The sequence below is a fragment of the Falco punctatus genome, assembly GCF_963210335.1.
Source record: "Falco punctatus genome assembly, chromosome: 4".
Classification (NCBI taxonomy): Eukaryota; Metazoa; Chordata; class Aves; order Falconiformes; family Falconidae; genus Falco; species Falco punctatus.
Window position 1 is genome coordinate 73,147,808 of NC_137583.1, and position 16,155 is coordinate 73,163,962.

Consider the following 16,155-nt stretch of genomic DNA (forward strand, 5'->3'; position numbering starts at 1 on the left):
AACGAAAGAGCGGCGGAACGGGCGGGCGGTGTTCGGGGAGGCTGCCGGGAGGGCCGGCCCGGGCGCCGGCTGGCGGAGAATGGCGCCGTTGCGGGTGCTGGAGCTCTACAGCGGCATCGGGGGGATGCACCAGGCCTTGAAAGGTACCGGCGGGCGGCCGCCGCCAGCGCGTCCCGCGGTGCTCGCTGCCGCCGCAGCCCCGCCGTGCGCTCCCCCGGCCGCCGCCTCACTCACCCCCGAGGGCGCCATCTTCTCGGTGGGACCCCGACCCCCGAGGGGAGGCTGTGGAGGGCGCCATCTTCTCGGTGGGGCGGGCTAAAATGGCCCCTGGTCTCCCGCAGCACCTTCCCTGGCCTGGTGCGTCGCCTCCCGCCGCCGTCTTGCACAAGCACCGTGTGGAAGGACGCTGTGGGGCGGAGGCACAGCCTTCCCCCTCTCCCCCTCTGCAGGGGCAGGAAAGCGACCTCATGGCGGTGGGGTTGGTGCTGTGTCGTGGGCCCGCTGGCAGGGGCTGCGTGAGGGCGAGTTGTAAGGATGGTTGGTAACTGGGTTTTGGTTAGAGATGTGTTTGCGTTAGGGGTCTGTGGCAGTAAAGTGTGCCGTGCCCAAGTGTTTGTGGCCTGCTGGGTGGCACCAGGTACCCAGGAGCATGTTGGCATGGAAATTAGGGATCCATGTGCATTTTTTTGGCCCACGCAGCTGCTCCTGGGAAGGCTGTGATTTTGTGTTCGTAAATACATGGTCTGTTTTCTGTTGACACACCCCTGCTGCAGATGGGATTGGGCTCATGCAGACAACACAGGCTGTTAATCAAATTAGCCAGGGTATTCCATAGGTATACACGTAGACTTGGTTATCATGGCATGGAGTTAGGTGAAGAGCTGATACGTGATCCAATATGAGCCTGACTGTATGTGGTTGGTATAACATTTTATAAATATGAAAACTGAATATGGAATTTGATCTGGCATAGAGAGTTTGTGCTAGACCATGTGCCCAGGTGAGTGATCTGGTACAAGGAACCTGGAGCGCAGTTTACTTTATTGTTAAAGCATGACTTGGGTGGCCTAAAGCAAGTCCTATAGATTTTGTGTGATGACTTCCCCAAACAAAAAATTGAGCCAGGGCCTTTGATTTCTTTTGTAAAGTACCCTGGGCCTTGTTACTTTCAAGTCCAGGTTTCAACACAAATTTGTATAAGAGTCACCATAATAATGTTAACTGTAACTACAATCCTTCAATACTTCAGCTTTCATAAGCATTAGCATCCATTATATCCTATAATAGGGAGTGTTGTCACAAAAACATCAGGTAAAAACTCCCCTTATCTTGTTATTTTTCCAGGAACTGTGTAATATTAAAAGGTTGTGCTTACAGAGTAGAATCTGTTTAGCATAGTTATTTAAAACATAATCATAACAGGGAGTGTGGCATTTTTTCTATTAATTTTTGCTTGAATGTGTATATATGTTTTATATATTTGTAATATACAAAAATACACAACATACTGAAATAGCTAACTGCATTGTTACTGTAAATAAACCAAAGCATCTGTTATAAGGATGCGTTTTCCTTATTCCCAGAGACATTCTTAAAATATTAAGAGTTAAATACTTCTTTGTATGGAACTGCAGATTCAGGATTTCTTGTGGAATGAGAAGAGGGTATTATACACTGTGTATAGTGTATATAGCTGTAATGGTAACACTGCTTTGCTAGTAGTCTTGTTTCTGAAGTGTTGGGGAACTGCCTGCATGTTATAGACAATTTCTGTATTTCTATAGAAAGTGGGCTGGTTCCTGAAACAGCCTACACCATGGTATTTCACTCAGCTATTTGTCATGTGTCGGTGTGTATATGTATGTAACAAATTTTTACTGAATATGATCTAGCTGTGTTCTTAGCATGCTAATAATAGATGTCTTGTGGATGATCAGCAACATGCTGCAAGAGTTAAACTGATATAGTGACTGAGTGATGCCCCAGTGGCGAGTCACTGTGCATATGAAGGCTTGAGATCATATAGTATCTTTATATATCCTGTAGTTTGGGCGATGAAGGAATGGCTTGTATGGGTGTACTCTTCACAGGGTAAAAAGCTGGCTGGATGGCCAAGCCAAAAGAATGGTAGTAAATGGAGTTATATCCAGCTGGCACCTGGTCACAAGTGGTGTTCCCCTGGGCTCGGTATTAGGGCCAGTCCTGTTTAATATCTGTGTCAGTGATCTGGACGAGGGGATCGAGTGCCCCCTCAGCCAGTTTGCAGAGGACACCAAGCCGGGGGAGCGTTGATCTGCTGGGGGGCAGGAGGCTCTGCAGGGGGGTCTGGGCAGGCCGGGCCCATGGCCGAGGCCAGTTGTAGGAGGTTCAACAGGGAGAAGTGCCGGGTCCTGCACTGGGGACACAACAGCCCCACACAGCGCTACGGGCTGGGGAAGGGTGGCTGGGAAGTGCCTGGTGGGAAAGGACCTGGGGGGGCTGGTTGACAGCTGGCTGAACATGAGCCAGCGGTGTGGCCAAGAAGGCCAGTAGCGTTCTGGCTTGTATGAGGAACAGTGTGGCCAGCAGGGCTGGGGAAGTGACTGTCCCCCTGTACTCGGCACTGGTGAGGCTGTATCTCAAACACTGTGTTCCGTTTTGGACACCTCACTGCAAGAGGGACCTTGAGGTGCTGGAGCGTGTCCAGAGAAGGGCAACGAAGCTGGTGAAGGGTCTGGAGCACAGGTCTTATGAAGAATGGCTGAGGGAACTGGGGGTGTTTAGTCTGGGGAAAAGGAGACTTGGGGGGGGAGGGACCTTATTGCTTGCTCTCTACAGCTGCCTGAAAGGAGGCTGTAGGCAGGTGGGAGTCGGTCTCTCCTCCCAGATAACAAGTGACAGGACAAGACAACCTCAAGTTGTGCCAGGGGAGGTTTAGATTGGGTATTTGGAAAAACTTTTTCACTGGAAGGGTGGTCAAGCAGTGGAACAGGCTGCCCAGGTGGTGTTGGAGGTGTTTGAAAAATGTGTAGATCTGGCACTTAGGGAGATGGTTTAGTGATGGACTTGGCAGTCCTGGATTAACAGTTGAACTTAATTATGTCCAAGGTCTTTTCCAACCTAAATGATTCTATGAATTAACATAAACCCTTATATTATTTCCTGAAAGGGTAAATTTATTTCCAAGCTTACTGAATTTACTGAAGTTTCTGAACTTGCTAAACTGCGTCAGTGTCAGTGCATGTTGTAGTTTCTGCTCTTTTCAGGCAAGCAGTCAATTTGAATAAAAAGGGTTCTATACCATTTGCAATGACTTAAGTATTTAATGGCAGGTCAATATATAAAACTGGGTTTAATGAATTTTATTACATTCAGGAATACTGATATAGTCAGGCATTTTGATCCTTTCTGCTGATTTCTCTTTTTAAGTCTCTTAGACATCTGTGTTCAGTTTTCTTGCAGTTTATAAAGGAACAAGGTAAAGTCAGGGGGAACTGAAGTGTTTGGTTTTATGTGGAAATCAAAGAGAAAAAAAGTGAACATTTCTCTGTAAGTACTTTAGTAATAGGGTTTCTTATGTGTTTTAGGCCTATATGTGTATGTGAAACTATACAACTTGAAAGTATCTCTGATACAATTTTTTTGGTATCATTTAGCAAATGGCAGATTGTTTGGCATCTTCTGTTTAGATCAAGTATGGAAATACTAGAAGAGGGTTTTTCCCATATAAATATGAAGCTTGAAAGCAAGCCCTCCATAAATGAGATACATGAGAGACGAATAATTTGAATAATACTTTTATTTTCTTGGTGTGGTTTCTAGTGATTCTATATGGCCAAGAAAAATAATAGGAACATGTAGGAAAGAGAGGGAGCATGGAGTAGTACTTCAGTGGCAGCACCCCAGGAAAGCTACTTGTTCTGCAGCTCTGGGCAGTTCTGGCTCAGTGTTGTTTCCTGGGCATGTTATGTAGCCAGTTTTGTGGCCAGTTATATCTAGCAGAGCTGGTCCAACTTTCTACTTTTCTGTGAAATGGTCAGTGTTTTCAGTTGGCAAATAGGCATTTTCCAGGAAATCTGATCCTGCGTTTTCTACCTTGAAGTCCTTTTTGGCTGTGATCTTTCATAAACTTAGGATAGCATATACTTGAGCTTGTAGGATGAGGATGTTCATTGTTTTGGCAGCTGCCATTAAAGTAGAATGCATTTGGCGCCAAATAGCATGCAATTGGTTTTGAAATTGTCCTTGCCTGCAGTAAGAAATAATTGAATTATAATAAGATCATGGAAGTTTATACTCTCTTACAGTATATCTCTGTTAACAGTACATAGTTACATAGTTGAATCAAGTTCTTTTTTATAGTGAAAAGAAGGCTGTTCCTGAATTTCAGTTTCAGTCCAAAACTGAAAAAGAAAAATCTTGGCAATTGTCTAGCTCTGTGTCAGTACTTCAGCTGTAGATAATTCAGTATATGTAGAATTTCTAGTTTTAAATTCTGAATGCTTTGTAATAGTATTTTAAGTTTAACAGCAAAGACATGCAAAAGGATATAATTTAGAAAGTTGAGCTTGATTAAGGTTAGAAGTCAGTGAGTCTTCATATATTCTTGAAAGACTGAGGCACCTAAGAGATGGGAGTGCATTTCTTCCTTCTTCCCACCCTGTACTCCAAACTGCGAGATTTATAAAGGTCAATGTTTAGAACATATGTGTCTAAACCTATGATACTTTATATATATGTGTGTGTGAACGTATTCTTTATATATGTGCAGAGTTTCTGCAGTGAAAAAGTGTCCTATTTTTAGAAAATCTGTGGCTACAAATTCATTTCCTCAGCAACTTCTCATCAACAAACAGCCTGCTCTTCATTCCCAACCAAAACAAACTTAACTGGTTTATTAATTTAGGCAGTTTTCCCATGAAAAATGGGTTCCAGGTCTCTGCCACAAGTGCTTGTAATTGCCAGGTCACTGAAGAAAGTCCTTATGCATGGAACATGAAAGGACATCTTTTAAAATACCATAATTTTGTAATAATAAAATTGGTGATATTTTTCCTCTGCAATTGTTATATTTCAGTTTTACAGAGTAAGAATTTGAGTCTCTAATACTCTGTTATCTCTATTTATTAATTTTATTTTATTATCTCTCTGAATTACACAGCACAATAAACTGCTGTGCATAATGACACTGAGCATAGCTATCTTATGAGGAGAGACAAAACTGGCAAGCAGCTTTAAGATTCAGCACAATGCAAAACAAAAATACTGCTGGTTAGAGCAAGTTTTTACACCTTAACTCATTTAGATGTAATGATTTTCTAAAATATAGCCCTTTGTAGCACAGGATAGTGCCAGTTGTGCTGTAATGTGAATTTACATATGGCTGAACATGAACAAATTGTGTTCGGTGAAAAAAGTTGCCAAGTATCCATGGCAGGAAGCAAGTATCAACTTTACTGATAGTCATGCTGACTGTAGCCATGGGCAGTTCAGCATAATCATTTCAGCCAAGAGCTGACAATGTAGAAATGAAATCTTTGCTCTCTGTTTTAAAAGGAAACAGGACTGAAAAAACATGTGACTAATCTTCCCTTTTCCATCTGTTTCCATATACCTGTTAGAATAGACAACTATTCTGGTTCTGGTTTTCCAATATGCTGAGTTCTGCCAGGCTCTGCCCTTGGTGTAACACCATGTATTTCATGTGCTTTGCTGACATTGATGATTCTATTACAAAAGTACAGTGGTGAATATAAACAGATCTATGTTAATTTTAAGGTCTGCTAGAAACACATGACAAAGGAATCGATTCTGAAGAGGAAAAGGACGGATATTGTCATGTCAGAAATATTGTTTGTGTGTTAGAAGATGACACCCTTTGGGTTTGTTTTTTTTCGAAAGAGAAGCTAATGCAGGCATCCTGTCTTCCTTTGTTTTAAGTGCCACACCTTCCAATCATTACAGCAGTGTCCCTTTCACTAAAGTGACTACTACATAGCTGAAATGGCTCATAAGTATTGTCTGTACAACAAAATAGAGAATTGGGACCCAAAGTTTGATTGCTCCTTAGGCAATTTAAATAAGTCAGTTTCTGTTATTTGGATCTAGAGGTTTTGAGCCTGAAGTGCAAAATCAGTACTTTCCTCATAGGGTGTTACAAATTTGAGTTCTGCCAAGAGAATTACCATCTAGTCTGCCTAAAAATAAGCCATAGCACCTCCCTCATAACTTCCCCATCGTGTCTGTGGCTTCCTTTTGAGCTACAACATCTTGTTCAGAAATGCAGAGTCTCTGTTCAAAAACCATGGTGTTGAGGAATATTGCAAATCAAGTATTCTAGCAGCCACTTATTTTCACTTTAAAAATGTGTATTATTTTTTTCTTTAGTCTGCATGAAATTAAGTTTTCTGCATAGTTGTTCTCTCAAATGGCTGTGTTTTGAAGATTGGATGTGCTTGTTTGGGGAAGAAAAAGTTTCCAGAGCTGTGTCTGTTTCTGTATTGAAGTTCAGCTATATATTTTGGGGAGTTGATTCAACATCTCACTAAGTCAGCAATTCAGGGGCATTTTCATATTCCTGAGTTGCTTTTGTGCCTTTTGTCAGTGGGGATAGTTAAACACGGTCTTGATTCTGTTTTTTTAGATTCTGCTTTCAGTCTTTTTTATGTTACATTCCTACAGTCATATTCAAGTCATAAATTTATATTTATATAGCAAAATGGAATATCACTGTTTGACATCAAAGTTATTTTAATTTCAGGAGAATTTATTTTTAAATGTTTCATTTTCTCATTGTTTGAAATTTACACAAGCTTTTCTTTGTTAGGTTGGATGTGTGAGATCTGCTTGTCTGCTCAAGCTCCTTCATGCGTTTCCAGGGTATTTCCACACAAATATGCTTAATCAGCTTTTAGAGGGAGTCTGTTCTGTAACAGGAACTCCCAAGTGAGCCACAGCTTTTGAGTGAAAAGGAGGAGAAGCTTTGAAAAAATTATCCGGCCTTTGAAATGAGAAGAGAGGATGTCAGGTGGAATAGTTCAGGAAAAGTTCCTGCCCCTTTTCCATGCAGGTTAACATCTCTGGTTTAGACAGAGCATTGCATTGCAAGGGGATTCAATAAATTACTATTAGCTGTGTACTCTCTTTCACTATTTCCAGGCATTTGGGCCTGTGAAGTCCCTTGATACAAATCCTCAGTATTTCTTTTTTCTTGTGTGTGTGCAGGGAGAGATTGGATTGATGTTAGCAAAAAGGATGAACATCTGAATCATGAGTTGTGAGAGAAAGCATGTTCCTTGTCAGTTGTCATTTTTAAACTATATGTTCAGTTAGATAATGATTTGAGGTTCCTGATTTTTTTTTTTAAGCCCCCCCCCCCCCCCTTTTCTGGAGTGCCTGGAACATGCAGTAAGGATCAGCTTGTCAGGTCAACATGGTTTAAAAACTGAAAGAATAAGTGAGAAAAACAGTCTCTTAAACAGTACTTGAAATTTGTTCCCATTACTTAGGTGTTGCCGCTTTGTTTTAAGAAGATGAAAGTGTTGGTTCTTGAATATACTTGCAAATTGAGACAGTCAACCTGCTACCACAATGTTCTTTTCACGCTAGATGTCAGTGTTAACATACCTGTTTTGTAATCCCAGGTATAGTCGTTCTGTTGTCCTCGTGGGTGCACCTGTATTTAATACTTAGTTACAATTTATGGTCAAAATGTCAAGACAGTAACTGCAAATAATTTGTATGTTGACCCTTAATGGGCAACTGTCTGTGTTTTTCTTGTGAAACTCCTTATTGTTCTCTATTGCACCAAGTAAATGCAGGAGAACCAGGTTGATCTTTGTTAAAATGACTGCTACAATCTGTCTAATACCCAGATTTCTCATTCATCTTAGTTTTGAGTAAGGTGGCCTTGAAAACCTGAAAAAGAGTAGATGGATGATAACTGTATCACTCAAAATCCACTGGGGACTTCATAGTTGAGTTTTCATTCTCTCAAACTGTAAATAATTAGGCGACTACAAGTACTTCATAAGGTGTCTTGTAAGGTCATTTTGTTAGTGTTACTTGAGCATGTTGTCAGACTAGTCAAAGGCATGTAGCTATTTGCCTTATTTCTTTTGGTTTGCAAAAAAAAATATGAAACGTGGGCAATTAATTTTTTATCTGAGGCTTTGTAATGGTGACTATGATGTAAATTTCCTGGTGGTTGAAACTGGTTTTGTGTATCAGGAAGTATGGTCACTGTTTTCTGCCTGCAACTATAACAGTGACCACAGCTTATCTTCCTGGATAAAAAGCCTGAGGGAAGGTGTTGTGGTTAGTAATAATAAATAGTGTGACATGACGAGCAGTGGATTAAACACTGGATTTTTTATGGTTTTAGCTTCTGTAGAGCTTACTATTCTGTTACTCTATAAATTAACCATTGGTTATTTACATTCTTTTTCGTGCATTTTTCTTACAGGGTTTGGCTGTCAGTAGATTTGTTAAACTGTGCTCTCTCCTTTTCAATGGCATATGTAAGTGTCCAGGAGTACTTCCTTTGATATTGAGAGAAGAGGAGCTGCCACATTTTGTCCTTCAAACCCTTTGATATTTTGGGGACCTTGAACTCAAAGGGGGCAGCAGCTGGATTCAAGGCCCAAGGTTTTACTGGAATATAAGCACCAGTGTTTTGCAGGCAACTTCTTAAAGTTTTATTGTGAGAGTAGATATACCTCAAACATATTGGTGCTGTTTTTTCACAATGAGAAGTAGTATATTCCAAAATAACATGTTCAGTTCCTGTAAGTTGTCAGTGGCAGGAGAGGTGCAGGCAGTGGCAGGGGGGCTTGGCAGATTGATTCAGGCTGCATTCTTGTGGTAGAGACCAACTCGGAGAGACCAGATGAGTGCAGGTGGGAATGTTGTAAAGATGCACCCTCTTTGGAGTTTGTGTGACTGTACCTACAAATTAAGAAGTGCATGGTTAGCTTTTGGTTTTGGATTTATATGAGGAAGGGAAGTACTTGCCATATGATTAGAAAAACAGTGTATTTTTCTTATAAAGTTTTAAAGGTAGCACAGCAAAGTTCAGTCATGTAATTTCCCTTTTATTTTTGAGCATAGCTGTAACGCAGCTGAGCAAACGTATTTTTTCCAAGAGCAGTAAAAGAGAAGCTACAGTTTTCAAATTCTTTTTTTAACTTTAGAAAGCTGCACATCTGCAGAAGTTGTTGCTGCTGTTGATGTGAACACTCTTGCCAATGAAGTTTATAAGCACAACTTTCCGGGCACACCATTATGGGCAAAGACAATTGAGGTGAGTAATGAATGTCTTTTTTTACACTAGTCTGGCTTTTCTAGAAATAAGTTGTCTTCACTATCCTTGTCAGTAACAAGAGAAATAAAAAAATCTAATTATGTTGTTACGAATATAGCAATTTTATGATAACTTCGATTTCTTGTGTTGTGGTTGCTTGTTGAAGTTAGAGAGATACACTGCAGTCTTTTCCTGGAAGTCTTGACTGCTACATGAAGAAAAGTTATGTGATGTCAACAGGAATGCTTACCAACAGTAAAGGAATGACAAATTTAGATTAAGAAAATATTTTTATGTATTTTGAAAGAATTTAATCAAATTACTTGGAGGCATGTCTTTGTTTTGTAGTTATAGTTGAGCTCAGAAAAACACAGGAAGACATATTACTTGGGACAGTCTTGTGGTTTTTTTTGTGTGTTCAATAGATCAAATATTTTAGAAATTCGGTCCCTTTTCTGAATTATTTGAAGAACTAGCTAAAATCAGATTCTGTTTTAGTAATGGAGGGGCAGACTAGGCATGGTTTTTTGCCTGGATTTAGTTAGAAAATACTGTATACCTCTTAATCTTCTTTTACAGCTTTACAAGAGGACAGTAAAAAATAATGAATTAGTTTTAAGACACCAGCTTAAATAAGACTTAAATAGGTGGCTAAAGGTTAAATGGCTATTCACCACTCAATAATAACAGACTGAATGATAATCTACAGTTTTATATGGGAAAAGGAGAATGCTTGCATATGTCTCCTTATAGTAGATAAGAGCAGATTACAGTCAGTAAGACCTTCTTTAAATTTATTGGGAAAAAATAGCAGCTTTTGTCTAGTTTCTGTGGGCAGTAATGTTACATTTGCTATATCCCTCAAAATATGTAAGGCAATGATTTCTTTGGCTTACAGTTACTTGATCATTATCCTTCTCTCCTCTTGGCCCCTCAATATGCTGTCCTTTTGGTTAAAATTTAGTCTAGGGGAACTTCCACCCGTGTAATTAATTAGTGCAGCAGATCTAATTTTTCTTCTCTGAACAGAATATATTTTTGCAGAGTAGAGCTTTCAGCCGTATAATATCTATGAGGGATTTTTACTAGGCAAAAACTAGAATGAAATAAACAGTACAGGATGTGTTGGTAGTGAGCTCCGAAGAATTATACCCCACAGTCTGGACCTATAGAAATTACCGTGTTAACACCTGAGCTACTTTTCTGTTTAGATATTTTGTTTTTTGAGAAGATGTAATGTTTTTTCACCTGTTTTGAACATGTTGATTTTGATGATGATGATGATGAACATGTTGTTTTTGATGTACAGAGGCTCTCTAGTTGAATAACATATTTGAGGAGGGATGGGGAGAAATAAGTAGTTAAGCGTTTTGATGTGATCTATTGAAGGAACCACTATACACCTATTCTGAAAGAATGAGTACATAAGCCCCTCAAGATCACGTATAGATGCTAACATCGTTACCGGTTTTGGTTTATATTCAAAGCAATTAATGCATATTTGCATTGTACAGTTTGCCAAGGTAGAAAAAATTGAATTTATTACGTCAAATGGGAGATTAGGTAGTGTTTTGCTAGATGAAGCATGTAGTGGAAGTAAGAGAGGTAGTTTGATCTGAAAGATGACTTGAGAGTTTCATACAGTTTATGACACTCAACATTCTTCTCTTTCCTTATTCAGGGCATAACACTGAAAGAATTTGACAGATTATCTTTTGATATGATTTTGATGAGTCCTCCCTGTCAGCCATTTACCAGGTAGATACAGCATGCTTTGGAGAAAAGTGCAGTTACCACAGTATGTACTGTTAAAGGAGAAATGTTTTTCAAGGGTAACCCTATGTGTGGTTCATCTGTCTATCTTTCTAAGCAAAAATGTAGTTTTGTTCATCCTGATGTTTACTGAAGGGGAAGGAATGCAGTGGTTTGAATCTTAAATATTGACTAGCTTCATGAAAAAGTCTGTTGATGGTGATGAAACTGCTTGTGTAAGACAGTGTATCTCATTGAATGCTCTAAGATTAAAAAGAAAACCTTCTAAAGTGGTGTTGACCTATAAAGATGTATTTGTGCAAACCTATGATGTATATAGGAATTATTATTTCAATTTTTTTTAAATTTTTGTAAAACGATGAAAAGAAAAATCTGTGTATGACTAATTTAGAGACATGCTGAAGCTCTTCTACCAAGGCTTCATTCTTTTTTTAAGAGCTAATACAAATACAGATTAGAGGAACACGGGTCTGGAACAGTTATATTATCTTTATTACCTACATGAGCTGTCCGGTTTAATGTTACAAAGTTATTCACATGGGGCTCAATCCTGCAAAATGGTGCGCACTTAGGCTTTAATTCATATAAATGTATTATATTCAATGTAAAATAGTGGGGTATTCCCAGGAACCCAGTGGGGATTTTTTGTCCTTTCAGAGCCAAGTACGTTCAAGGGGTTTGGTGGACAAGACCAGAATGCTGAACACTTTGCAGACTGGGGAGTGGATTTTATTACTAAATGCTTCGATTTTAACCTCACTATTAGCTGATGGATTCCAGGGTAGGCTTTCATTCCTTAAAGCATTTCTTAGGACACTCATTCTGTGAGCAGGTCCTCATATCTGTACACATTGCTTTTGTAGAATTCCTTTTTGAAACTCAATGCAAAAACTGTCAGCATTCTGTAGAAAAATGTAAGTCAAATGTCAGTCTGCTCCAAGTAATACACAGGTGTTTCTTTATTCTTTTTTTAGAATTGGCCTGCAAGGTGATGTATCTGATCCACGGGCAAAAAGCTTTCTCTATATCCTTGATACTCTCCCAAGGTATAAATGAACTTCTGCCTCAGTTCTTAAGCCTCTGTGTAGGTCCTTTATATTTCGGCAAGAGAAGTCATCTCTAGTATTTTACAGGGAGACTTACAAGTATTGTGTTATATTACTTGTTTTCACGTGATCCTATGTAACTTACGAACACTTGTATTTTACTAATGCCATTACCATCTCATAGTTACTGTATATGCTTTCATTGTTTGGGGGTTTCTTATTATTGGGTGTCTGTTTAAACTGTGGCTATATTAGAAATGGAACATTGAGTTAGTTATTTTCAGTTCAGCCTCAGACTTGCACTGACTTTATAGAGAAACAGGACTAGATAATATTATAGTTTTCTAATGGGCATCATGGAAACATGAAAATTGTTTGAAATACCAGATTAATAAAACCTTTGATTCAGCATTTTGTCAACTTTTGAATAGGCAACGTTCGAAAGTTTAAATATGTTATTGAATGGGCAATATGATACTTCTTCCATCCCCCCCTTCTGTTCTTTCTTGAAGTGTCTATTCTGTCTTTTTCGTGCTGCTTCTAGATATCTCAGGGCAAGTTGTGTGCTTTTGGTTAGTAATACTTAAGAATTCAAATAGCACTACATTGTCTGAACAGTGCCCTTGTCATTTTTGCCTGGTCAAACTTCAGTCCCTAATAAAATAGCCATAATTATTTGTATTGTTTATGCCTTAAATTTTGAAACAGTGGATTTTGCTGACCTAAATTGTTCTTATTGAGATCGCTAAAAATCAGCTCCAAGTAAAGCTTGTAGTCTTTTTTTCGGGAAGAGGTGTGTAGCACTGTAGGAACCCTTCTGGAGGAAGTGGGGCAAGTTGCCCAGGAAGATTATCCAGCAGAAGTTTCTGGTTCTGGATTGAGATGTCCATTGGGCACAGTTGGCATGAGCCTGAGAATTTGCATCAGTTACAGCGTACCAGACGCTTAACCATTCCTGGCAGTCCTGCTTCTGCTGGAGACTGGGACAGCTGTTCTTTATATATTTCTTGATTTGTTAATCTTGTTCTTAGAATTTCAGGAGGATGGGGGGGGGAGGGTGGTTGGGGTTGGTGGTTGCTTGCTTGCTTTCTTGTGCTCTCTCTCACAAATGCTTTTCTACACAGAAGGAAACATACCAACAACAACCTTTCTTTCGAACTGCTGTTGATGCTGGGAGAAAAGGGTCTTCATCCTTCTTCCAGAAAGAACTTTTCAGCAGCCAGCAATATTAAATAGGACTAGCTTTTTGCCCTTGTCATCAGTAGTTAGAGAACACAGACACAGAAGGGCTGAGTGGCTTCACTGGGATCACCCAAGAAATCTGTGGCAGAGAGCACAGAACGCAATACAGATTCTGTAGCCTAGTTAAGTTAGACAATTAAAAGAGAGATTATTATTACTTTCCCGTTTCTAGCAGAGACACAAAAATAGAGAGATAACATGGATTTCTGGAAATTGCAAAGGATGTCTTTTCCAGAATGAGGAATGTAACTCAGTCCTCCAGACTGACCTTTCAAAATGATAAATTAAAACCAGCAGATGGTGTGTAAGTCAGTAATTTGTCAGAATAATAGTACCTTCCTTATCCTTAAAGGAATCCTGACTTAAGTATTCCTTTCTGTTAAACTGAGACACAGTTAAGAGGCTGGCTGGTTTTGTGACACTTTTGTGCATTAATATGGAAATGTTGCTTCCCGGTTGCTATGGATTTAGCTGGATAAAGGGCAGAAGCTTTTCCTTCTCAAAACCAAAGCTTTAGACATTACAGGACATATGTTTTTCGTCATGACTATGCAAAGGAGCTGGGTTTGGCTGTGGTACTTTTATCTCAACACCCCATGAGACCCTCGTGATGTCCGTTATCTCCCTTGGGCAGGTGGTTTCTTGAGGCAGTAATTCTGTAAGTAGTCTGTAAAATGTTCAAGATGGTGGCTTCTGTAGAGTTTCTTGGTTCCAATAGATTTATGTTTTACCGAGATAGTGCTTGTGTATTTTTTGGATATGACATATTTGCCAGACATTGAGTGTGGAGTATTTCAGCCCAAAAAAGGGAAATTCTTAATATAGGAATTTGCATTCTAATTTGGTACAGCATGCATTCAGTTTATGGGAACGATAAATTTCTCATCCCTTGGCTATTTCTACCTTATGTTCAGCCTTTTATAATGAAATGTTGCTGAAATGAGGCTCGAAGATATTCTGAGAAGAAAGGTATTAGATGGAAAGGACAATTCCAAGATCTGGAAAGACCTGGGAAAACATTGGAGAACACAGCCAGCAAACAAAGTTTGACCCAAGTGGTCTGTTTATCATGTCTAAGCAATAACCCAGGGAAATCTAATGCTAAGAGGTCAGAGTGCTACTTTTACAGGCACATTTGTAATGTTAATACCTGCCAAGTATTTAACATACTCTTTGTGTGGTGATTACTTATCTTGTGATCTGTTGATCCTGCCTGTGCTCTTGCATTTCAGGCTATGCTTTGGATTCATAACTTTAAAAATCTTTTAAAAAAAAGTTTCGTAGTAGATGATGATGTTGAGTGTGGGTAGGCACACCAACAGATATATTCTCCATTCCTCTGCAGGGAATTTGGCTGCTGCTGCTTTTTTTTTTTTAGTGTAGTACTATTTTTTCACTATTAGTTTTAGTATCTTTAAATTTGATGTAGTACCTTGTACATTTTCCAGTTTGTTGTGAAACCCTTTAGTTCTTTAATACTTCACATGAATGTCTTTAGTTGATGATAGTTAAGAACAGGCTAAAACAAATGCTACTGTGATTTGTACCAGTGGAAGTCCAAAGTCACTTACTGACTTATTTAAGTGCAGAACTGTTGTCTGGTGGCATTAATATCCTGTTTCTGTATTCTGTTCTGAGATCTCAATGTATAACAGACATACTATGTCTACATTAACTTTACTAGAGAATTAATCAGTGTCAGGGGTGTTCCCAGAGACTTGAATCTGAATCTATTCTTCTAAATTTTTAGACTGGTCCCTGGTACAGTTTGGACATGTTCCTTTCTCCAGAGATTTAACATGCTAGTTTTGGAATGAGCCTATTTCCAGACCTCTGCACTGATCTTGCTAAACCTCAGCTCCGCCCCCCCCCCCCCCCCCCCCCCCCCCCCCATCAAAATGAAAAAGTAAAGTAAAAGTTGAGAATATCTGCAAATTGAGCTCTAAACATGTCATATTTCTTAAAGTAATTAGATGAATGCTGGTTCTATGCTGGTTCTGATGGTTACCACTAAAGTTGAAGTAACGTTTTGACATTGAATTTTGGTTTAGGCATTTTAAAACAAAAGTTTTCTATTCCATGGCTAAATAGTGATCTTTTTTCCCTTGACAATTATCTTTGCTATTACAAACTCAATCTGTTGAATAATAATGTTATGCTTTAGGAAATGAATGTGATAAGCATTTTCAGAAGTATGTGCATGGGGTACAGGAGGGTGCAGCAGTCCATCTGAACTTAAGTGGGTTTTGTTGGTTTTTATGATTACCAGCAAGCCACATTTTTAATTCAGCTGGGAATGATTTGATCTAGGCTGCCTTGAAAGTTGAGGTACATTGTTTTTAAGGATACTAAACTTTAACAGCTGGCATGATTTGGAAATACTTTGATCTTTCTTGTAGCTAAACAAATCTGTGGATGAACATAATGTAGTTTACATCTTGTTACTCTGATTTGTTTAACTTTTTTTCCTTGTAGACTGCAGAAGCTTCCAAAATATCTACTTTTAGAAAATGTTAAAGGATTTGAATCCTCTTCTGCGAGGTAAAGTCTAATTTATGCAAGTTTATTTTTTTAATAAAGGACATTTTCTTTGGAAGGGGAAGGCAAGAGTTTTATTTCCTAGAATTCAAGTTAACAAAATAGGATCAGATAAGATAGCTAGCAGCTGTGCGTTAAAAATACTGTTTTAATTTAGGATTGAAAGTCTTAGGTTGTGAAAGGAACTTGCTAAATAACTATTTATTTCTCTATGCAGATAACAGGTTGAGTCCGTTTATTTTATTTGATGATCTTGTGTCCTTTACAAAAAATCAA

At 39.1% G+C, this 16,155-nt stretch overlaps 1 protein-coding gene across 8 annotated transcripts in view; it reads left to right on the forward strand.

Moving 5' to 3' along the window:
* Positions 1-16,155, forward strand: part of TRDMT1 (tRNA aspartic acid methyltransferase 1) — a 32,215-nt gene that overhangs the window by 2,651 nt on the left and 13,409 nt on the right. Inside the window, exons 1-5 of one of the 8 annotated variants that reach the window (XM_080386375.1) lie at positions 2-143; positions 9,171-9,280; positions 10,962-11,038; positions 12,028-12,099; positions 15,817-15,882. In XM_080386375.1, coding sequence (XP_080242501.1) covers positions 80-143; positions 9,171-9,280; positions 10,962-11,038; positions 12,028-12,099; positions 15,817-15,882 — 389 coding nt within the window. In that variant the 5' untranslated portion in view covers positions 2-79. Of the gene's footprint in view, position 1; positions 144-8,437; positions 8,499-8,551; positions 8,877-9,170; positions 9,281-10,955; positions 11,079-12,027; positions 12,100-15,816; positions 15,883-16,155 lie in introns of those variants that run through there. The other 7 variants (XM_080386376.1, XM_080386377.1, XM_080386380.1 and 4 more) reach the window with 7 other exon arrangements.